Source organism: Saccostrea echinata, unplaced genomic scaffold (genome assembly GCF_033153115.1).
Source record: "Saccostrea echinata isolate AGI-Se365-2 ecotype Australia unplaced genomic scaffold, CSIRO_AGI_Sech_v1 ptg000054l, whole genome shotgun sequence".
Classification (NCBI taxonomy): domain Eukaryota; kingdom Metazoa; phylum Mollusca; class Bivalvia; order Ostreida; family Ostreidae; genus Saccostrea; species Saccostrea echinata.
This window is the reverse complement of record NW_026889803.1, coordinates 30,642,501-30,667,120: the sequence shown is the minus strand read 5'-3', so window position 1 is coordinate 30,667,120 and position 24,620 is coordinate 30,642,501. Positions and strand designations below refer to the sequence as shown.

At 34.3% G+C, this 24,620-nt stretch overlaps 2 protein-coding genes across 2 annotated transcripts; one reads left to right on the top strand and one right to left on the bottom strand.

Annotated features, from left to right (window-relative positions):
* Positions 1-945: 945 nt before the first annotated feature.
* Positions 946-12,832, bottom strand: LOC133172305 (N-acetylgalactosamine-6-sulfatase-like). The gene is made up of 14 exons (XM_061307167.1): positions 12,711-12,832; positions 10,865-10,988; positions 10,085-10,159; positions 9,822-9,924; positions 9,561-9,704; positions 9,222-9,285; positions 8,955-9,082; positions 8,446-8,582; positions 7,870-7,973; positions 5,163-5,299; positions 4,484-4,586; positions 3,981-4,102; positions 3,594-3,711; positions 946-2,227 (listed from the first exon to the last, which is right to left on the bottom strand). Exons 1-14 carry the CDS (start codon positions 12,795-12,797, stop codon positions 2,138-2,140), a joined length of 1,536 nt encoding a protein of 511 aa, XP_061163151.1. The 5' UTR covers positions 12,798-12,832; the 3' UTR covers positions 946-2,137.
* Positions 12,833-12,896: 64 nt separating this feature from the next.
* LOC133172303 (zinc finger protein 341-like) lies at positions 12,897-22,500 on the top strand. The gene is made up of 12 exons (XM_061307166.1): positions 12,897-12,984; positions 14,366-14,443; positions 14,854-15,083; positions 16,337-16,462; positions 16,724-16,970; positions 18,385-18,665; positions 18,798-18,914; positions 19,425-19,568; positions 19,842-20,041; positions 20,288-20,448; positions 20,665-20,865; positions 21,306-22,500. The coding sequence occupies exons 1-12, from the start codon at positions 12,954-12,956 to the stop codon at positions 22,337-22,339; spliced, it is 2,850 nt and encodes a 949-aa protein (XP_061163150.1). The 5' UTR covers positions 12,897-12,953; the 3' UTR covers positions 22,340-22,500.
* The last annotated feature ends 2,120 nt before the right edge of the window (positions 22,501-24,620 follow it).

The window sequence follows — 24,620 nt, the reverse complement described above, 5'->3', positions numbered from 1 at the left end:
CAAAATCCTGGAATTTGCTAGTGCTCGACCTTACAGCAATAAAGGGGGGGGGGGGGGGACAACATGTAAAGGAAAATTTACATTAGCAAAATACTATAATAAAAAAATGGGGTCCTGTCTCCCCCCTCCCCCGCGTTCTACGAGCCTGGTCTAAAGGACCAATCACTGATTTTACGTTACATTAGGGACTTTAGTAACAGGAGCGTACCTCATAGCACAACTGTGCTTAAGCTATTTTATTTTCCAACAACAGATGGAAAAGATGGTCATAATACAAACTGGAAAACCATTAAAGATCCAGTCAAAAATCCGGACGAAACAAAAAACGCTGAAACTGATGAGCTTCCTCAAAATAACATATGTCACAGAGAAGAATTAACGTCTGACTCAGAATCTGACCAAGACGACATTCTTCAAAGGGCCATCACTCTTGCAGGTATCCTAGATGAAATAAATGATCAAAATTGAAACAAGTACAAGTGCAACAACAGACGACATGAATGAACAAGTATTCAACCTCCTGCCAAACATCACAAATAACGTTACAAATGCCACTGTACATAGGGGACATATATCCTAAAGGAAATGATTTATTTATTCAACTGACGTCTTAATTAATGATGTTATTGATATCAGGATAGTATTGCCAAATGAAGAGCTTCATCTAAAGAGGACGGAGGTGGGAATAACAGAGACATTGGAACTTCTATTTCTTTTTCTTTTTCGAAGAAATTCTGTCCAGACTGAAATGAAGACACATTTCAAAGCACTCTACTACATGTACCCAGTAAACTCAAAATATTTGTTTCACAAATAAAAATTTTATTACATGAAAAAAGAAAATATAAAGAGAATCTATAATCTAACAAAATCAAAATGAGATTTTTTTCAGAAACCAGAAATGCATTATAAATAAACTATATAGTATTTATTGAGCTTGCATAACAACAGATCTATATACTTATCAACTATGTACTATCAAACATTATTCCAACTGCATAATAAGAAAAAAAAATGTAATATATTGTAGATATAACTAAATATTGTATAGTAACAATTCTCTTTGTCACAATGGGATAAAAATATCACGAAAAATTACATTCTACCATTACAATTTTCTGTTTCAAAATTTTGACTCAAACTACCTTTTAAGGGTGAATAATAAAGAGATTCCTATGCAAGTGAGGCAGGTATCTAGACTGTTCTGCCAAAAACCAAGTTTAAATTACTCAGTATTTCAGAAGTGAAGTTCAATATTTCTGTTTACAAAACATGCTTTTTTTTAACTTTAACCTCTTATATCACTAATCAATATAAAACCACACATAAAATCAATTAAATATCTGCAGATATTAATTATCAAAACATTTTAAGTACATGTACATGTACACTCACATGTATCACAGTAAATTTTCTTGAAATGTTCAAAATTCAAAAGCTGTTATTTTGTTTAACATGGAACTAAGGAGACTAAACTTGTATCTGTAAATCTCTAACTATTCATAATGCACATCTCATATAAAGTGTGCAGGCAAACATTGCAGAAAAATATCATATTAAAAAAAATTTAAAAGCAAGTAAGTCTGAAATTTTTGAAGTAACCTTAAAGATGAAGAATTAAAATGTGATTTGTAACTCATGATCACAATCATACAATCCCACAATTATTTGAAAATTCAGATTAATGTCTACAGACTTATAGATTTAAATAAAAATTATGGAATGTTCGACAGATATTGTTAAAGTAATATAATGCCCCAACTACCTAAGGACGGCCCTAAGGAAGAAATAAGTACTGTACACAGGGTTATTTTCACCCCGTTTTATTTTTGTCCTTTCACACTTGCAAACAATTTTGTCCAGTTTAAAATTATCCAAGACACAGCTATATTAAGGAAATAATGCTGTCCTCTTTGAATTCACCTGTTTTTAAGGAATTCCCCTGCAATGAGGGAGAAAAGGGCAAAAATTAAAAAGGGGGCAAAATTTCCCAGTATACAGTAAATGATTTGCTGATGTCCAATATTGCACAATCCTAATCTCTTGGCACTGTGAACAAAAAAATTTAACATCTACATGTAGATAAGTTTCAAACAATAAACAATGTACATCACTGACCCTAGCACATTAGACAGTGCTAATGTGGCCAGCTACACTTGTAAGGTTTAGAAGGAGGTGCCTTGTAACATTTATTCTTTCCTTTGGCACATCCAGCAGGAGCCCAGTTCTGTAAAATTAAAAAAAAAATAACTGTATATTTTTTTTCTAATCACATACATCTATAATGTTCTTAAGAGCTCTTTCCTTTTCCTTTGAGAATAAAAAAAAATTATTGGTACTTGCTTCATAAAAGTACTTTTTCTCAATGTGCACAAGAATTCTGTTTACCTTTGAAAGTAAACATTTTTCTTTTTATGAAAAGTTACTTGGCAAAAATTAATAATATACATGTATATGAATGCTTAGATGGAAGTTAATTTGGTTTTGAAGGTTACAACTTCTATTTATGTCAAACATGACTGTTATATGAATAATTTGAATCAAAAGTCTCTGATGAGAATGTAGATCTACTAGTCTGTACTTATAAAAATGGAAGAGAAAATTTGCACCTTGATATATTGTGGAAATCTACAATGACAGCCTTGTCATACATTGTTGTGGGGTGGTAACCTACCATGACAGCCTGGTCACACATATTGATGGTTGTGGGGTGGTAACCTACCATAACAGCCTGGTCACACATATTAAGTTGTGGGGTGGTAACCTACATGTACAATGACAGCCTGGTCACATTGTTATGGAGTGGTAACCTACCATGACTGCCTGGTCACACATATTAAGTTGTGGGGTGGTAACCTATCATGACAGCCTGGTCACACATATTAAGCTGTGGGGTGGTAACCTACATGTACAATGACAGCCTGGTCATATTGTTGTGGGGTGGTAACCTACCATGACAGGCTGGTCACACATATAAAAATGTGGGTTGGTAACCTACCATGACAGGCTGGTCACACATATTAAGTTGTGGGGTGGTAGCCTACCATGACAGCCTGGTCACACGTATAAAGTTGTGGGTGGTAACCTACCATGACAGCCTGGTACACATATTTAGTTGTGGGGTGGTTACCTACATGTACAATGACAGCCTGGTCACATTGTTGTGGGGTGGTAACTTACCATGACAGCCTGGTCACACACATTAAGTTGTGGGGTGGTAACCTACCATGACAGCCTGGTCACACATATTAAGCTGTGGGGTGGTAACCTACATGTACAATGACAGCCTTGTCACATTGTTGTGGGGTGGTAACCTACCAGACAGCCTGGTCACACATAATAAGATGTGGTGTGGTAACCTACCATGACAGCCTGATCACACATATTAAGATGTGGGGTGGTAACCTACCATGACAGGCTGGTCACACACATTAAGTTGTGGGGTGGTAATCTACCATTAAAGCCTGGTCACACATACTAAGTTGTGGGGTGGTAACCGACATGTACAATGACAGTCTGGTCACATTTTTGTGGGGTGGTAACCTACCATGACAGCCTGGTCACACATATTAAGTTGTGAGGTGGTAACCTACCATGACAGCCTGGTCACACATATTAAGCTGTGGGGTGGCAGGTACCAGCTTTGTCATATGCTCCTGTATTTTCTTCATTAACATAGGCATTGCCTTTTTGTATTCAGGGTTAGTGGCACTACAATTTTTGAAAAAAAAAGGAATTTATTGTTAGAGAAAATATACATTTGTATAATTGAGGATTTGTTTTTATATAGCAAATTTCTTGTTTAGGTACACTATACTTGTGTTAATCCCTTTCATGAACTTTGATTATTCAAGAATCCTGTATCTTCTAATTGCTACTGATATTTACAGAAAATTGAAAGAAAACTTCAGAGAAATTTATGTTTGTCTGTTTTTAATTACCTAATTTAAAAGTAGCACATGTGCTAGAATTCTGCAAACCTGATCGGATATCTTTCTCCTGGATCCCTTCCAATGTGAAACAAAAGAGGCTGAGAGGTATGGTCTGTTTGGTTATGTGTGGTCACACCCTTAATTTCTTGTCCTGGGCAAAAATTTATACCCTGTCAAAAAAGTAATAATATATCTATAATTCACAGGTCAGTAACTTGACATTCTTTGTTAGCCTTACATGTGTAGGTCAAGCCATGAATTCTGAGTGTTTTATTTTGGAAGTCTGAGAACTTAATTCTTCATGCTGTATTATAAAATTTCTAGAGTTAATTGTCTTTTAAGAAGTTGTGTGAATAATCTCCACATAAACATTATCATATTCAAGTATTACTTCTTATACAGGAAACATGAAGATCTCAATCATCTCACTAGTTTTGTAATTGGGTGTATGATCTTAAACAGGACTAAGATGTAAACTACTGTAACCTTCTATAATAATAGTGATGACCTATTTTCTGTAATTTTCCTTTTTATCTATATATTTTACTTACCTTGTTAAATTCTTCTACTGAATTAGTCCAGGTCCACAAATGAGCTTTATAACTACCCATCCTTACTGCCATTAATTGATTTCCACGGTAGTAAAACAATGGTCTATAAAAATAAACTGTAGCATTATAATATGTATAAAATACAAGAGGCCCATGGGCCATAATACTCGCATGAATCACGATTCTCTTCCTGACAAATGCTTATTGTCATCACGAAATTAAGTCCATGATGTCAACAATTTAATTCATAAATATACATTATATCAATTGAAGCTTGATGTCAATTTTACAAAATGTACCCTTCATTTTCCATGCATCAATATTTTTATAAAATGTTGGTCCTGAATTATGGTCCTTCCTTAGTCCCTGAGGCCATGCTTTAAACAAAATTGAATCCACACTACATTTAGATGTTTTCATATAGATATAAATAAATGTGACCCTGTTCTCCTGAGGTGATTTACAAACTTTAAAGAATTTTCCTACATATGTACATATTCTTATGTAGAACTCTGGCTCTCTATTGCCATCTCACCTTAGCATCTAGGGGTCATGATTTGAACAAGCTTGAATCAATACTAATTAATGTCAAGATGCTTCACTGTTTATGCTATATTCTTTTCAAGAAGCTTTTCATAGTTTTCTCCCTATACATTCCAATGTCAACACCCATTATTACCTCTGTACTTCTGTGTGATTAAGCAATGAAGTGCGAAGACTGATTCCGTCAATGACACGGTCCTTTGGTTTATCAACACCTGCGAAATCTGCGAAGGTGGAGTACAAATCCATTAAAGAGCCTACCTGAGCTGAAACCTGTTCACAGAAAAGAATTCAAATATTACTATTAAATACAATACACACTGGCCTTTGAGTGAACAAAATTACTGACAGCAGTACAAAATACACCCACCATAAGCCCCACACAGATGTTTACAGGTATGTGTAAATTTTAAATGATATTAAAATTTTTGAGACCATCACTCCCATCACACACAAAATTCTAGGTTATTTTAAAAAAGTATGAAATTGAGAAGCCTAAACAAGTGTGCAAGTACTTAAAAAAACCTTCAAAATGAACAAGCTTAAAACAAGAGGCCCATGGGCCACATCGCTCACCTGAGCACATTGGCTAGGAAAAAAAGCAAAAATCAGTACAGTATTGAAAAGTTAACAGGGAGGGGGGTGTTGAATTTTAAACTACCTAATGATGCTTTCATATCAATATAACAAATGGCTTTGTTGTTCTTGAGCAGCAGATTTTTTTCCCATATATTCATTTGTAAAAATTTGATCCCCCATTGTGGCCCCACCCTACCCCCGGGGGCCCTCATTTGAACAAATTTCATTCTACACTACCCAAAGATGCCTCCATATCAATTTGACTAATCATGGCTTTTCTGTTCTTGAGAAAAAGACTTTTTCCTATATATTCCTCTGTAAACTTTGATCACCCATTGTGGACCCAACCTATCCCCGTGGTAATGATTTGAACAAACTTGAATCTTCACTATCTGAAATTATGACCAATCATGGCTTTACTGTTCTTAAGAAGAAGATTTTTAACGATATTTTCCTATATATTTCTATGTAAAACTTTGATCCCCAATTGTGGCCCCACCCTACCCTCGGGGGTTATTATTTGAACAAATTTCAATCTTCACTACCTGAGGATGCTTCCATATAAATATGACCAATATTGGCTTTACTGTTTTTAAGAAGAAGATTTTTAACGATATTTTCCTATATATTTCTATGTAAAACTTTGATCCCTCATTGTGGCCCCACCCTACCCCCAGGGGTTATTATTTGAACAAATTTGAATCTTCACTACCTGAGGATGCTTCCATATAAATATGAGCAATCATGCCTTTACTGTTCTTAAGAAGAAGATTTTTAGAGATATTTTCCTATATATTTCTATGTAAAACTTGGATCCCCCATTGTGGCCCCACCCTACCCCCGGGGGTCATGATTTGAACAAACTTGAATCTACACTACCTGAGGATGCTTCCATATAAATATGACCAATCATGGCTTTGCTGTTCTTAAGAAGAAGATTTTAAAAGATATTTTCCTATATATTTCTATGTAAAACTTGGATCCCCCATTGTGGCCCCACCCTACCCCCAGGGGTCATGATTTGAACAAACTTGAATCTACACTACCTGAGGATGCTTCCATATAAATATGACCAATCTTGGCTTTACTGTTCTTAAGAAGAAGATTTTTAAAGATATTTTCCTATATATCTCTATGTAAAACTTTGATCCCCCATTGTGGCCCCACCCTACCCCCTGGGGTCATGATTTGAACAAACTTGAATCTACACTACCTGAGGATGCTTCCATATAAATATGACCAATCTTGGCTTTACTGTTCTTAAGAACAAGATTTTTAAAGATATTTTCCTATATATATCTATGTAAAACTTGGATCCCCCATTGTGGCCCCACCCTACCCCCAGGGGTCATGATTTGAACAAATTTGAATCTACACTACCTGAGGATGTTTCCACATAAGTTTCATCTTTCCTGGGCCAGTGGTTCTTGAGAAGAAGATTTTTAGATGATGCCATTTTTTTTAACTAATTCCTAATTATCTCCCCTTGAAAGAGGGTGTGGCCCTTCATTTGAACAAACTTGAATCCCCTTTACCTAAGGATGCTTTGTGGCAAGTTTGGTTGAATTTGGCCCAGTGGTTCTTGAGAAGAAGATGAAAATGTGAAAAGTTTACAACAACAATATCAACGACAACGACGACAAACAACGGACAAATTTTGATCAGAAAAGCTCACTTGAGCCTTTGGCTCAGGTGAGCTAAAAAAAATCAAGAGAACTTTAAATTTTAAATTGTTCACAATTCATAAGCAGGCATTGGTATGCAGTCTCAATCATACAATGTCATGATTCTTTTAGCTGGTGATGATGTTTATAAAATACTTTATGGAGGTCAATTTGAAATTTATACTCAAACGTTAACTTAATTGTTTGCACATACTACCTGCAGCATGTTGAAACCCTAATGCCTAAAAATTGCCTCTACATGTAACTACATGAATACAAGAAAGGGATTTATGCTTATCAATTAATAGAATGTAAAATTTTATGACTAATGATTTAATCTTTGCAGTTTAGCAGACAAATGTGTCATTTACCAAAATGCCTGTTACTGCATAAATATTCTATGCACATGAATCATTTTAAAATGGAATCAAAGTTTTGAATTACATTACTGTACAGTAAATGCAGCTAAAATCACTTCTTAGATCCTTAGATCAATTTGATATTTCATAAAGTTTGAACTTTTTACAGACAAAATAAGACAGCAATGGTTTGAGCACTGTTAGCTGGTTACTGTTCATTAAACATGTTTAAATGCCATACCTGACCCTGTTTAATGTGCCCTGGCCACCATGCAATAGTGGGTTCTCTCATACCTCCCTCATAGGTTGTTTCCTTGCCACACAGGAATGGACCATTGCTGCCCCCTACATAACAACTAAATGTAAATTAACATGAATTGCATAGTATTAGACTGTAGAATTTACAGAAATACTGATAGGAGATCAGAAGTGTATTCACATAAGATTTAAGACATATATCATTATATATTTTATAGTACATGTATTATAGAACTTGATTTTAAAACTTTACTCTTACAATATTATTATTTAAAATATCAAGAGATATTTAAAAACACAAATTGATTCTCCATACAAAAGCCATGAGTTTGAAAGTATCTTTCAAAAGTGAATATGTAAATGTACTTGCAGTACATAACCACAGTACCAATAGTCAGGTAGGTAACAATTAATTAAGTCTGTTTTTTTCTCACCAAGATTGAAGAATGTAAAACAAACAGAGGGATTCTTGTGGCTCTTGATGACCGGAAGCATTCCATTTTTAACATTTTTTTTTCTTTTGACCTTTTTTTTCTTTTAAATAAAAGTGTAAAATTACCATGTTCCTTGGCATATGTAGCACCACCATTGTCAGAGGAGAAAAATACAAGAGTATTGTTGTCTATCTTTAGCTTCTTCAATGTGGTGAGAATTTTTCCCACAGCAAAATCCAGTTCTCTTACAACATCCCCATACCTATCGGTATACAGTAAATTCTATAATACATTCACTTTGAACAATGTATTTGTATACAGAGTTACAATGTATGTGTAAATTTTTATTATCAACAGACTTTTGCATTTTTTAAAATACAATGTTACAGTAAAATAACATCACAAATCCTATAAAATCTTCTCTTTTACACTAAAAATTATTACATATTTTTGTCCAACGAACTAAAATCAAACTTCCTTGACAGCTTCAATGATTCACTTGATATAATTTCTCATATAATACACTAATTAATGATGTTTGATAAATGACAACATATGTAAATCTCCGTCATTAATGCATAGTAAAGTGCTTCGGTTTTATGAAGCATTGAAGATCCTATTGACTGGTACTCACAACCCTCGTTTACTGGTTCCCAGGAAAGACCTGGAAGCATACAATGGCTCATGGGTAGCATCCACAGCCCAGTACAAGAAAAATGGCTTGGATTTATTGTGCATCCTGGTAATAAATTCTATTGCCTCCTATAAAAAAACCAAATCATGATTGAATGAATATATACACAAACACCTCCATGCATGATACCAAAATATCATTTAACTCAACATTACAATAAAATGATCGAAAGATAGATCAGTAAGAATGAATTTCAAACTCTGAAACCTGCATATAAAGCTGTGTTAAATTGGATTCCCCATTCTTTTCAATTTTATAATCCTGATAATACCTGAAAAATATTAACATTATCAGATCTGACATCAGATGATTTACATCTAAGGAGAAAATACATATGATTACAAAGCATATATATGGAATGAAATCCTCTCAATTTTTCTCTCTCTCATCATGCCCATGGTTACAGATCAATATTTTAAAGTAAAGAATATTTCATAACCAAGTATTAAACAGACACAGCATTAAAATTTGTTTATTCTCAGTTCTACGTCTGATAGAATAAATATTGTTTCCATTTTTTTTAAATGATCATTTGATTTCACCAACCTCCCCATCATTTCTGAGTCCCTATACACTGGAATGTTAGGCGTGTGAATGTTGTCATATGGACCAAAATGGCAGTTTGGTGCTCCAAACCATTCATCAAATCCATGCTGTAGAGGTAGGTATTGTTTCTGTTGGCCCAAGTGCCTGAAATTGTTTAAAAAAGCAAAGCCACTCAAGAAATTAAAATTGCAGTTATATCTGTCTATAACCTCAACAGCAGTATACAGTTCCAGAGGGCTTTAACTGATGCTAAGCACCTACCATTTTCCTACTAGCATATTCTGATATCCTGCTTTATGAAGAAGTTCTGGTAGTAAGATTTCTTCATCTGGTATTCCTCCCACTATGTTCTGTGGGGTGTATGCTGTTGCAGAAAAAACCAAGAATGGTTGATAAACTCACTATACATACAATATTAAAGTATACATTCTTTGAAACATTTCAATAATAGTCTTGCTGTAGCAAAAAAGGAAATAAAAACATCAACAATTAAATTTTGATAAATTTTTAAAGTAATAATGTACCATTCCTTGCATGGTCATTTGTAGTATAAAATCCATTCCTTATTGGCAAGCGTCCTGTCAAAAGAGCAGCCCTGGCTAAAAGAAAGTGGGAAAAAGGATTTACAATATAAATATACTGTAACTGTAGAGATTTATTCAAGTCAAATACCAATAAAAATGGTCTTGAAATAATAACATAAATCATTTCTACAATGAGTAAAGTAGATAAAAATCAACAAATAATTTTGTCTTCTCATTTAATTAAAAGAACAAAAACTATGGTAATCCTAAAAGACAACCTGAAATTTTTTTAAAAATTTATTATGTTTTATTCTTGATAATTTCCTTGTATTTTTGAACCAAAAACAGCCTGGAAACTACATGTGCGATATTACTGTGAAAATAAATACCCACTAGTCATTTTCAGGAAAACACATAATTTTAAACATACGAAAGAATTACTGTTTCGCAAGATAATTGATGGAAATACATAGAAATTATAAAACACATGCACATTACACTTTGATCTAATATTCAACACAGTCTATATTTGAAATTAATCAATCTCCTTAAAATCAGATCTTTCATTCTCTCCAAAATTCTGATAGTAGCTATACACTAAATTGTGTAGCAACTATGAGAATTTCGGAGCAATCAAAGATCTTATTTTAATCAGACTTGAAATTAATCATATACTGAGTATCTACTTTAGAACTGTATGTGCAAAGTGCCAACATAAAATTCAATTCTAGGCAGCTCTGCATATTGATATATAGAATATCACCTCTTTTCAAGACTTACATGGTGAGCACAATGGGTTTGCAGAGTAAAAATCAGGAAACAACATCCCCTCTGCAGCCATCTGATCCAGGAATGGTGTCTCTTTATTTGGTTCTCCAAACACTCCTAGATCACCCCATCCCATCTAAATACAGATTACATGTATAAATTAAAAATCATGTGCATGTACATCATTCTACACTGTATATAAGAGAAAATTCTATAACTTTTTCCACTTAAAAAAATAAAATTAAATATTGGAAGTAAGATCATTTATCATGTTTTATTCTATGCAAGAACAGGGACCTCAGGGTTCGGCACTAATACTAGATACATGTACTATAATAATACATTATAATACAAATAGTTCTGTTAAGTCCAAGTCGATTAAATTGATGGAAGAATGGTTGAATATTAATTCCAAGGACCCCTGCACAATGGGAAAATATGACAAAATAACTGTTTTGCATATGTACTTTTATGTCTTGAATTCACTCTAGGACTTTAATAAATTATATGTCAGGGATGTTATTTACATTGAACTGTTAGGTCATATATATTCAAATACAATGTATTAAATTATCTGGCGATTTTACACTGTAAGTCAAATATTGTATACAAATGGAAAATATGTGGAACTTACTTCATGTAGTATCAGCATTTGTATAATTAAATAGATAATATAAGACAGAGTCATTATTTTTGTTTTTATACGTGTAAGTTGATGTTGTGCTACATTTGAAATAAGGAAAAAAAACATACATAACAAAGGTAAAATGCAAATGAATAAATGTCAATGTCAATAATGGTTACAGAGGAAACTCTGAGAGTAAAACAATGCTCTTCTATATACTAGTTATGATCAGTATAGATTACAATATTGTGATATATTTAATGCTCAATGTTACATGAAGGAAAACCCTATTATTGACATTATCAACCCTCCAAGTATTAAAATAGCTAAAAGAGTATGTAACTTTCTGAAAAAGTGCTTTGATATTAGAAAAGAAAAACTTCAACATAACTGATATGCTTACTGGAATAATTTTTTTATTGATTTTATGTATGTTATTGTTTGTTGTATTCATGACTATATGCCAATGTATGATGGTGTTGTCAATAAATGAATTGAAAATACACGTATAAATTTCATGCATGACAAATAAAATAATGATATGTTTCTGGGAATTACTCCGTAGATCAGTGGTATATCACCCACTCAGCTTTTGGGAAGTCCCATGCAAGTTTGAGTCCACTTTCCCCAACTATCAAATTGAGTATCGACCTACAACAACAAAACCCACAGGTGGTTTTAAAAGAGTATCTGTGAACCTCATGAAAAAGGGAGGAAGAATGTATCCATATTTAACTGGTACATATACATCAATCTAGAAGCCGAGTAACAAAGCACCTACAAGATTAATCCAAGATTCCCCCGACTCTAAGTCACAATATTAAAACAGGGGATTGGGTTGTAGAAATATCTTGGATTACCACAAGGCAAGACAGAGATCCCAGGTTCGAATCCCAGTGACACTTTTCCCCACCTGTTATTAATAGAATTCACAACATCTTCCTTCATATAATATAAAAAAGCCTTTGCGTTCCATTTCTTTTTAAAAAGAGGAAGAGCTAGGGGTAATTTGTGATCCTCCAACCTATCAGATTACTTGAACTAGTGCTCTAGCCTTTAGATTCGTTCTTCATAAATGTTGGTATCAAACCCTGTATATTTTCCACGGTCTCTCGGAATATATATACATATTATTTTATGCTTCTTTGGCCGCACCGTTCAACCACTAGGCTACAGTAACAGAAGCCGTGCCCGTGGTAGTAAATCTATGGAATGACACATTATCAAACTTACATCATCCATCAGCATTAAAATAAAATTTGGCTTAATGGCATTTATAATGCTGAACTGTACTGTAATTATCGCAAATAAATAAATCATTTTCTGTTTTTGTTTTGGCGTGTCGCGTGATGTTGTTGCCGGCCTTCTTTCACTTTCATTTTAAGAAGCACGTGATCATACGTCACCACTCAGGAACGATGCACTGGAAATGAAGATTGGAGTAAGAATTTCAGAATACATGAAGCAAAGCTGACCATGAATCAACAGTTCTTAGAGACGTATACAGGTTATCATTTCACTTGATTTGTTTGATCTATTGATTTTTGAGATATATAAGTATTGGCTGTTCTATCAATTGTGAAGCGTTTGAGACGGGTGTTCCGCCATTTTGTTCAATCGAAATATTGTTAAACACATCTTGATAAAGATTTCCATTTGATTCGATTATTAAAACTATTAATCTTAAATATGCGTTACTCTATGTCTTTTTGATGGATGATTTACGAGAATCGTTAAATAAAATTGTTGAATTTTGTTTTAAAATGTTGAAACACAATGCATCCCGGAGGGGGTAAAATGGGTGTTGGGAAGGTCAATGGAATGGCTTTTGTTTTGTGGCGGATCTTAGTATTAGGCCTAGGCCTACATGTTTTGTTTTAAGTTTTTTCGATTCATCAACATTTCGAGCTGTTTATTAGAGGAATTATATAATATATTAAAAAAACAATTCTGTCTTCAATGTATTTTAAATTAGTTTAGATTTACACTTCAAACTTAATGTCAGCAATAGCTTGGTTTTACAGATAAAAAAAAATGTCACTCTTCAAAAGTGGCATGGGATGTTAAAGCGTAATTATGTATACTGTCCAACTTGACATATAGTATCATAAATATGTATACACAAATGTCATATGCATCTATTAAATTTAAAATAAATTGTCAGGGACCTACATGTAAATGCACATGGAGATCTATGAAATACATTGTAAATGTCCCCCCCCCCTTTTTTTTGCTTTAATAATTAGAGAACCGAATCTGGACAATATTTAAATTAACTCTCCCCCATTTGTATCATCTTTTCAAAGTATTTTGTATTTTTCTTCTCAATGTGTGTGACGAAGTCATAAAAAATATTGTCATATTGTCAGAAATATATGCCTGTATGCAAATGTGGTAGGAAGCAATTTAATTTCAGTTCGGGGGGGTTACAGAATTTATTGCAAGAAAACAAAATTAAAAAAAAGAAAAAGTAATATATACACTTCCAATTATTAAAGACCGGCAAAATTATCAGGGGGCTACATCCCCTAACCCCCTCTCTCCCCCTTGTATTTTAATTAATTCATAACCATCTGTAACTCCCAATATGAAAGAAGTGTTAATGGGTTCTGTTTCATGGATTTTTCATCAATGTTACATACTAGACAGAGATCAATAATACAATATATACTTTGATCCACTTCATCTGAATGCAAAGACAGATATAAACAATAAAATGTCACCTTTTTTTGACCTCTCTCCTTGCCTCCTCATTATCCCCTTCTTTCTCCTATTTTCTCTTAAACTCTCCTCCTCATAGTGATGAATTGGTATTATAATTCAGATAATACTAATATCTGTAAATAAATGTAAATATTGAACTTAACCCTTTATTTCTTCTTACATAGTGCCAGGAATGGACAACCAGACAGCTGTTGCTGTTCAGTCCCTGATTGATTCACAGGTCATCACTGAGACTACTCCAGGTAAGTCGAGTAGTGTTAATCTAAAGCAAACTAGCATGGTGTGGCATCATGCCCTTTTTCCTGCATCATGCCCTTTTTTCCATGGCAGAAATTCCAGACCATCAAAGAGATATACAAACTTTCCCGACTCAACATCATGCACAAATCTTTGTAAAGCTGATGAAAGATCAATTGAAAGTGGTATTTTGTTGATAGGTATGAGGAGTATCTTACACTTATTTCACCTATTTAAATTAAAAAGAGGAAGGGGGGGGGGGGGGACTTGAAGAGGTTTGGGTGCTAATTAGAATATGTACATGTACCTATCTTTAGTATTTCAAAAGCTATTTTCTTTTTCTTTTTTTTACACTTGTATTTTTTTTTGTACCCTCTGCTCTAATTTAAATTGAATTTTTCTTTACATATTTCAGTTGATGAAGATGATGTTTTCCAATGCGGCAAGTGCAAGAAACAGTTTTGCTCACTGTCGGTCTTTCTAAGCCACAAACAGTCTCGCTGTAATGGCCCTCGCCCCATTTTGCAACAGGTAGTCTCTCGGACCAATCAGAATGCACAAGACATTGTTCTTGCCACCAGTGCTAGGGGGGCTGCCCCTGCCCCAGAAACTGTTACAGTTGGCAGGGCACCACAGATCATTCAGGTTCGCTTGTTGTTTATGGAAGCTAAAAAATATTATTTTATTTCCATTTTCAGTGAAATTCATTTCCAAAATATGTGAGAGCATGGCAATATATAAATCTACAGAAAAGATTATATATGTACATTGATTGAAATGTCGCATAGTGAAATGTATTTATTTATTTATTTTTTTGGTTATATCTTATTTTTTGTATGTGTATTTTCAATATCATTTCCTCTATACATTAATGCACAATATTCATAACATTATTTGATTTTTTTTCATTTAAAAACTGGCTGCTACAATCATGTAAAAGTATACATTACCATGTAACGTCCTGCCTACTTGTAATTTTCGAGCTTGAGTATTTTGCGATTTGGTCCCTCAGATGTAGCACTTGAACTTTTCAGTCAATCACTTACAATGAAGATACATGATTTAAATATTTTTGCAATTTTCAAATTAAGAAAATGTAACGAATGTTAGTAGACATGTACAAATGGAAAAAAAAAACCCAGCAATACAGTACAAGTATATGCTACAAATGGACATGGATGTACATGCATCTACTATCACTCAAACAGTCCAACTACTTGTTAATTAAAAAAAAAAACAACAACTTTAAAGTTGCATAATGAGTCAAAACCATGTGTTTCTTTTAAGAAAATTGTATCACAAAACAAAAGATTTCTGTGAAATATGAATATAGCGAAGTTTTGACAATTCAACTGCACTGTAAAGCAAGAAAAATACTGCATAATATAAGTGCCAGAAAAACAAATGTTGTATCTATCGCTTTGTTTTTATCGTCAATGTCAACAATGTCAAGGTCATGCGTCTTTTATTTTTAGCGTGAAACTTGTAAACAACATTGAATTGGGGCAAGCAGAAGTAAGGAATAAGTTATGATCATCTTTTTTGAAGATTATATCAAAATTCTCAGTCATCCGACATTTATATCTATGGAATTGAAACCATGGTAAATTCTTCAACTTTTCAGCGCATGCGTACAATAAAGAGGAAGAAGTGAAGCAATATTTTTGTGATGGGTTATACAAAGATTTTTTTACTTTTATTTTTCGCCATTAAATTAGATCTTTTAGGTTCTGAAACCTGTAATTTTCTGAAACCTAATATCTTCAAGAACTGAACAAAATTTGCATTTGTCATGCAAAAATTTTACTGTTGTCAATTTTCCCGTCTGTCCGTCACAGTGTCACTTTAAGTTAACATGAATTCTCTTTGATGTTAGGAATGAATAATTTTTCTTGCAGTCCTCTATTCCCTCCTACAATAATGTGACACCAGCTTCAGCCCTTGCTCAGAATGTGGTGTTAACGGATGAATTGATGTCATTTGCTAATATTGATCAATCCCTTGGTAACCAGACATTACAGCTGGTAAGAAGAGAGGGGACGGGTGGGATTATGTTAATTTAAAGAATTATTACTTATTTACTTATATATACATACATCATACTTATTTAAATTTAAATATAAAAATACAAATGCTGGATATCAAAATCTAAAAATTCTCTATTTATGATAAATTGTACATTTAATTTCTAGAACAATATTCATTTTCTATAAAGGCCTCAGGTACAAAATATTTGCACCTGGATGCAAAATAAGATGTAAAAGATGTACTATTTTTGCTTTTAGGGACCCCCTGTTTCCTCAGGAGGATCATATCTGTCTCAGGTGGCATCTTATCCCTCCCAATCCCCTAACAGTGTTACTATCCTGGGTCCTATCAACAGTGCCTCCACACTGCCGACTGGCACCACCACCTATAACTCTGCTACTCATATTCAAATTCAACCTGCCCCTACTCAGCAGGCAACACTAGTCACAAGGGCAGAGAAGAGCATTGCCAACACAATAGTTAAACCTAGTCCCACTAAAGCAGGTAAGAATATATAGAGGATATTCAATGTTTTGTAGATGAATATGGAATTTATTTCACGAGTGGGACAGGATTTTTTGATATTTTCTTGAGTGTGAAGCACAAGTGAAAATATCAAAAAATCCTGTCTCATGAGTGAAATAAATTCCATATTCATCTACAAAACCTTGAATTTTCTGATTATTACATTTTCTTTGATTTTTCCTTTGCCTCTGTCTTTTCTTAACACAAGTGTCATAGCTTGGCTTGACGTCATAGTTGAGCGGTTGCGACATCATCGCTTAGCAGTTGTGAGATTGAAAACATTATATAGCATGGATTTTAGCAACATATTTGGGAAGAAAATTGCAGTTTTAGCTCTCTCAAGATGTTTAGTTACTATCTCTGTCTTATGACAGGCCAGAAATTATTTTTTACTTACTTTGATATACTTTCACACTGTGAGAGAATATCATTTTGGTATTCTTTCACACTGTGAGAGAATATCACTTTTATTCAATAAATAAATCACAGTATTTAACTGTTGAAAATGTAATAAATGAACATTTATTATTATTATTTGATATATATTAAAAAGTTCAGGGTTTTTTTTTGGGGGGGGGGGGGGGGGGGTCTTGCTGATTTGTAGCTATTATTTTATTTTTAGTATATTCAAGTACAAAGCCCTAATTATAAATGTTTTTTTAATTTCCCCAAATTTTAAAATGCTGTTCTTTTTAGCTCACCTGAGCTGAATGTTCAAGTGAGCTTTCCTGATCAAAAAGTGTCTGGCATCCGTCTGTAGTTTGTTGTGTATTATCTGTAGACTTTTCACATTTTTAACTTCTTGTCCAGAACCATTGGGCCAATTTCAACCAAACTTGCCACAAAGTATCCTTTGGTAAAGGGGATTCAAATTTATTAAACTGAAGAGCCACACCCTCTTTTAAGGGGGGACAATTAAGAATTTAAAAAAAAAAAAAAAAAAAAAAAGATGAACTATTTTAAAGATCCGCTTCTCAAGAGCCACTGGGCCAGAAAAGATGAAACTTATGTGAATTAAAGCTTCATTTCATAGTGTCGATTCAAGTTTGTTCAAAATCATGACCCCTGGAGGTAGGGTAAGGCCACAATGGGCGATCAAAGTTTTACATTGGAATATATAAATAAATCATTAAAAAAGAACAGCAAAGCTATGGTCAGTCATATTGATATGGAAGCATCTTCGGGTAGTTTAGATTCAAGTTTATTACAAAGAAGACCCAAGGAGATAAGTTGGGGCCACAATATGTGATTGAATTTTTATTAGGAAATACGTAGGGGAAACCTTATTCCTGCTGCTGAAGAACAGCAGGGCCATAGTGACTCAGATGAGCATTGTGGTCCATTGGCCTTGTTAATTTTAAAATGTCTACCATTTTGATTACTAAATTTTTAGGGAGAAAATCAGCCCAGGCTCAGGCTAACCTAGTCACAGTGGTGACCAGTGGGGCTGAAACCACTGGAGTGAGGATGAGGCGATGTAAAAATGGTGGCTTGATTGTGGAGGGGGAGAAGAAGAAACTCATATGTCAGTACTGCAACAAAGCCTTCACTAAGAACTTTGATCTTCAGCAGCACATTCGTGCACACACAGGAGAAAAACCTTTCCAATGCATTGTTTGTGGCAGAGCCTTTGCTCAAAAGTCGAATGTCAAAAAACACATGAATACACACAAGGTTAAACTTTCTCATATATTGTAATTATTTAATTCATCATTTCAAAACAGAAAGAATTGAAACAGTAATCTAATTGTACTTATCCATGAACATATGTATGTAGATCCATTTTTTCTGACTTGTATTTTGCAGGTTTGGCCTTCAGGAACAGGGAAAACATTACCAGAACAGCCCCCTCTACAGGTGGAAAATGTTACCACTGAACAAGCTGATCAGACCTCCAAGGTCACAGGAAGTGAAAAGGAGCAGGTCAGGGTCAAAAGGATGCTTACTTGCAACTGACATTTTTTTTTGTCTTTAGTTCCTTTAAATTGCAGTAGTACAAGGGAGTGTAGAAGTTGGCTGGTCATAGATCAGATTAATCTGCAGACTTTTAACATATACATGTAAATGGACCATATTTGCTTGCTTAGACAGCTTAAAATCCTTTTCTAAAAAAAAATGTTTTTAATAAGATCAAGAAAAATTCAAGAAGGGGATATGGATCATAAATTTGGATGCCAGTCGTTCATTAATCAGTGTGAAATTTAAGGAGAAAGTTAAATCAAACACCGCATTAACAGATTTTCAAATGAATACATGTACAATAAACTTCTGTGTTACTATAAATTGGAATTCCTGATAAACAGGATCCTAAATATAAACTTGAATTTGTTATCACTTTTATATCATATTTATGACAACATTTTACTTCTCCCTAAATCATGCACTTATTGTACTTTTATGTGTAGCTAGCTAATCCATGTTATTTTTTTTTAGGGGAACAATAATACAACAGAGCCAAAGGAGGACACTAGAACCAAAGTCATGATAGACAACTCCTACGTGTGTCAGTATTGTCCTAGCCGCTTCAAATCTTACTTCCACCTCAAATCCCACATGGTGCAGCATAAAAACCAACAGGTCAGTAAACTGAGTTTTCTATCCCCTTTAATATCCTCATAAAAAAAAAAAAAGAAAAAGAAAAAAAAACATATAAAGAAAAAAAAAACAAAAAACAGAACAACAATCAAATCAAAAAGAACCTTTAATTTCTGTTTGAAGTACATGTATATCGAAGTATACAAGTCATTTTCTTTAGAGTTTGAAATTTGTATTCTACATGTTTGGGAAGTTAATTACATGTATATATGTGCATGTCTCCTGTGTGTTGATAAACAGTTTCTCACAATACAGGTCTTCAAATGCTCCATGGCTAAATGTAACAGAGTGTTTAAAGAATTGGACTTCTTTCTGGAGCACATCAAAGAACATGAATGTGAAATGTCCTATCGCTGCCATACTTGCAGCAAGATGTTTGTATCATTGTATGAACTAGGGCTCCACCAATATACACACAGTTTGTATCCTCACCAGGGACCCAAGACAGGGCCGAGGTAAATGTGGTTAATATTGAGAACTTATCTGTAACATACATTCATTAGAATTTTTTTGTTAGACATTATGAACTTTTGCTGTAATTGTAGAAGTTGTATTAAATGAAATGTTCAATAAAGGAAGTGAATTTTTGTAAGATGTAAGATTTTTATTGGAAAATAGAAAAAGTAAAGAGTCCTGATTCTATATTACTTTAAAATGTAGAGAAGTAAAATATGAAATTGAAACTTTATTTTTTTGGGCAGGCATTTTCAGTGCACTCGTTGTATGAATAAGTACTCCACTCCAGAGGCATTGGAGCACCACATAAACACATCTTCCCATGATCACCCATGCCCTCACTGTAACAAGTCGTTCACCTGCGAGAGATATCTACGTCGTCATCTACCGTCACATGGATCAGAAGGTTTATTGAAATTAAAAGAATATGGCTCACTTTTTAAAGCGATACCAAATAATTTTTTCTCTCTCTCTCCACTTTATACTTGTACTGCCTTTAGTTTAATATAATTTTTGTGAAAGCCATGTTGTTCTTACTTTTTAAATAAGGGAATTGAATTTGTTTGATAAACCTTTACGAAATGAATTCAACAAAATAAAATATTCTTCCATTTGTTTGTAGGTCAATTTCAGTGTCCAACATGTGAAAAGAAATTTAAAGCAGAGCACTACCTGAAAATGCATGCCTTGATTCACACAGGAGAAACTCCATTTTCCTGTGAAATCTGTAACACTGCATTTAACCGTAAGGACAAGCTCAAAAGGCACATGCTCATCCATGAGCCGGCCAAGCGGTACAAGTGTCCTTTTAAAGCAGTAACAGGTAGGACTTCTGGTTGGTTAGGTATTGTACAAATTAGATAAAAATTAGGCTCTCATGACAAAATAATGTTTATGGTTTTAATCATGTGTGTGTGTGTCAATTAATCTAAATTGGATCCATAAATTACTGCCAATATGTGAAAGATTTGCTTTATCTAATACAAGTATTCATGTGAGAAACTTTACATATGTGGATTGAGCGTTCAGTGTCATCATTTTTAAAAAAAATAAAATAAAATATAAAAAATACAAAGAAGGAATATTCACTTTCTTTTTCATCATTTTTAGTGAAATTTATTCACAAAAATATTCTTCTTTTGATCATGCTTGTTAGACATTACAAGAATTCTATTTATTTTAGTATACTTGTATTTTGGTACGTATAATGTGCTATGAACCCACAAAAATAAATTCGTCTTAATAAGCCTAAATGTTTTTTAGGGTGCACTAAGGAATTCAGTAGGACTGATAAACTGAAATCTCACATAGTTACCCACAGTGGTCTTCGTCCTTACAAATGTGGAGAGTGTGGAAGATGCTTCAGCAGAAAGCCACACTTGATTGAGCATGAGAGAGGACACAGAGCAGACTACAAATTCAAATGTCAAATCTGCCAGAGGGGATTTTTCCGACCCAAACTGTTCAAGGAACACAAGTGTATACCAAGTAAAAATGGGGAGGCACCAGCGAGGGTGTATCGACCCAGAAATAAAAGAAAAGTGGGCCGACCCAGAAAGCGTATGATAACCATAGAAGCAGGGAAAGATGGAAATAAGAAGATTGAAGTGGATGAGGAGGGGGAGGTGGAAGTTCAAAATGTAATGGTCATGCAAGCTGAGAGTGAGGAGCCTGTGGAAGAAAGCCAAGCAGAAGTTGTGGAGGAGCCTCCTGTTGAAGAGTCATCCCCAAAAATGGTCAAGGCGGAGGAAGGCAGTAAATCAATGACAAAAATAGAAAAGCCACCATTTTGTGTCAAAGTCACACCTCCAGTTCCTCGATATCTTACCGTCAACATGGCTTCCCAACCCAATAGCATTCTGGGACATGGCATTCAGACACATTTCATTCAGACCTCAACCTCAGGTACAGGTTATCAGAACATTGTGTCCCCCAATACCAGTTACCAACCAGTTACAATTATAGAGGCTCAGTCCATTCCAATACAAGTCACTAATCTGGAGAATGTAGCATTAAGTGACCAACTATCTCTGCAGATGACCTCATTACAGGGAGGTGTTACTGTAAGCGACAGTAATGTTTCTGTGATTGAGAGTGTCCCCATGCAGGTAGTGATGCCTTCAGAGGACCCGGATAGCATGGTGACTACTCATGTTGTTGTTAGCTCCAGTGGACAAGACCAGGGGTATCACACCTCACAGCTGGACGATTTCACAGGGCCAGAGGGAGACCCTGTCTTACAAGGCACTGAAAACCTGTTGAAGGCCCATGCTGAAATACTGCAGTCGGCTCAGTAGCACATATTACTAGCACATATTCTAATAGTTGTTGCATTTTTAATTTATTTTTTACAATACCTCTTTGAACATGATTTATTTATTAAGGTTTTAGTTTTTGTCACAAAAACTATTTATCTCATAAATACATGAATTTATCTAATAAATACATGAAATGTAAATTTAGTCCTCTTCTTGAATTAAAATTGAACAAGCTAATTTAGGAAATTTCAGCCCCCTGTTTCAGGAAAAAAGAAGAGTGTGGAAGACCTGACAAAAAATATGCATGTGGAAAAAGGTTGATCTTGACCTTTCAGGTTTTGGTCTTAAAGTCAACTAAGGTCTGAAAAACTATGTAGGCAATATATATAAATTTCCAGCTTTGATCTTTAACCTATGACCTCAAAATCAATAGTCTGCTTAAAGTCATATGGAGTAAAGGCATACATTTTCATCACAAAATCTCGGAGAAGTAGAGATATAACCAGGAAACCATTTCATGCAATTTATGAATTTCTGACCTTGATCTGATGACTTAAAAATCTTTTTAGTTATTTGAAGTTATAAAATTTCATGGAAGCTTAAGGAAAAACCAAAATGATCATCAATAAACCATTTTTTGCATTGTATGAATTTCTGATCATGACCTTTTGACCTCAAAATAAACAGATTCGTCTTTAGACCTTAGGAGTTTTATAAAATTTTAATGCAAAGCTTAAAGGCTTTTTGAGATACCATTTGGAAATAAGTGTTACACACAGAATATATAAATTTCTGACCTTAACCGACCTAAAAAAAAAATCAGGAATCTTTGTTAGACCATGGGGAGTTTTTATATTACACAATAATTGCTGTTTTTGAGATCAGTAAGATGATTTAGCAACCTGGGGAGTACAGTATTCACCGAGCCCTTGTGAATTTCAATGCGGAAGTCTCTGGTTTTATGCCACAATATTTACATTTCCAATGTCTTTGTCCGAGATAAAATTACAACGTGTAAAAATACTTTATTTCTACATAAATCACGTGATACTGCCGTTGATGCTGCATGGCGTGGTGATGGACAATATAATAAATGCAAAGTGTAGAAAAACAAGATGTGTTTGTGAAACACCGATGCCCCGTATGGGAAACTTACAGCAAAGGTCAAACTTTTTCAAATGCAAATCAAATATATTGGTTTCTAAAGTAAGGTCTTATCTCGAGGAATAAACCTGTGAAATATGAAAGCCCTAGCAGCAACCATTGAATAGATATGGAAAAGGTTGAAGTCTTTTCAAAAGTATGTCAAACATCAAGGTCAAAGTCAAATGGTCAAAATTAATGGTGCCCAAGGAATGCAAGCTCCAGATAGCTCAGTATTACGTTACGCTACAACTCCATATCATTATAGCATTATTCGTAGGGAAAGTAGTCCCAGAGAATTGACACTGTATGGAGTTTGCAAGGAATGGCCTTCTAACAAGAAATACACAGGTGAAATATGAAAGCCGAAGCACCAGTCGTTCAAAAGTTATGACCAAGGTTAAAATTATCCAAAATTAGGTCAAACGCCAAGGTCAAGGTCAAAGTTGTTGGAATCCAAAGAAAGGTCTTGTCACAAGGATTACGTATGTGAAGTACAAAAGCTCTAGGACCAACCATCAAAAGTTATGGCCAAGGTTAAAGTTTTCCAAAAGTAGGTCAAACGCCAAGGTCAAGGTCAAAGTTGTTGGAATCCAAAGAAAGGTCTTGTCACAAGGATTACGTATGTGAAGTACAAAAGCCCTAGGACCAACCATCAAAAGTTATGGCCAAGGTTAAAGTTTTCCAAAAGTAGGTCAAACTCCAAGGTCAAGGTCAAAGGGTCAAAGTTGTCGGTATCCCTAGGAAGGTCTAGTCACAAAAACTACACATATGACATATGAAAGCCCTAGCACCAATTGTTTAAAAGTTATGGCCAAGGTTAAAGTTTTCCAAAAGTAGGTCAAACTCCAAGGTCAGGGTCAAATTGTCAAAGATTTTGGTATCCAAAGGAAGGTCTTGTCACAAGGATTACACATGTGAAGTATGAAAGCCCTAGCACCAATTGTTCAAAAGTTATGGCCAAGGTTAAAGTTTGGTAAAATTTTGCAAAACTGGGTCAAACTCCAAGGTCAAGGTCAAAAGGTCAAATATGGTGGTACCCAAAGAAAGGTCTTGTCTCAAGGAATATGGAAGCCATAGCTCCAACCAATCAAAAGTTATGGGCAAGGTTAAAGTTTTTGCGGACAAACAGACAGACAGCTAGACAGACAAATGGACAGACAGGTCAAAAACTATA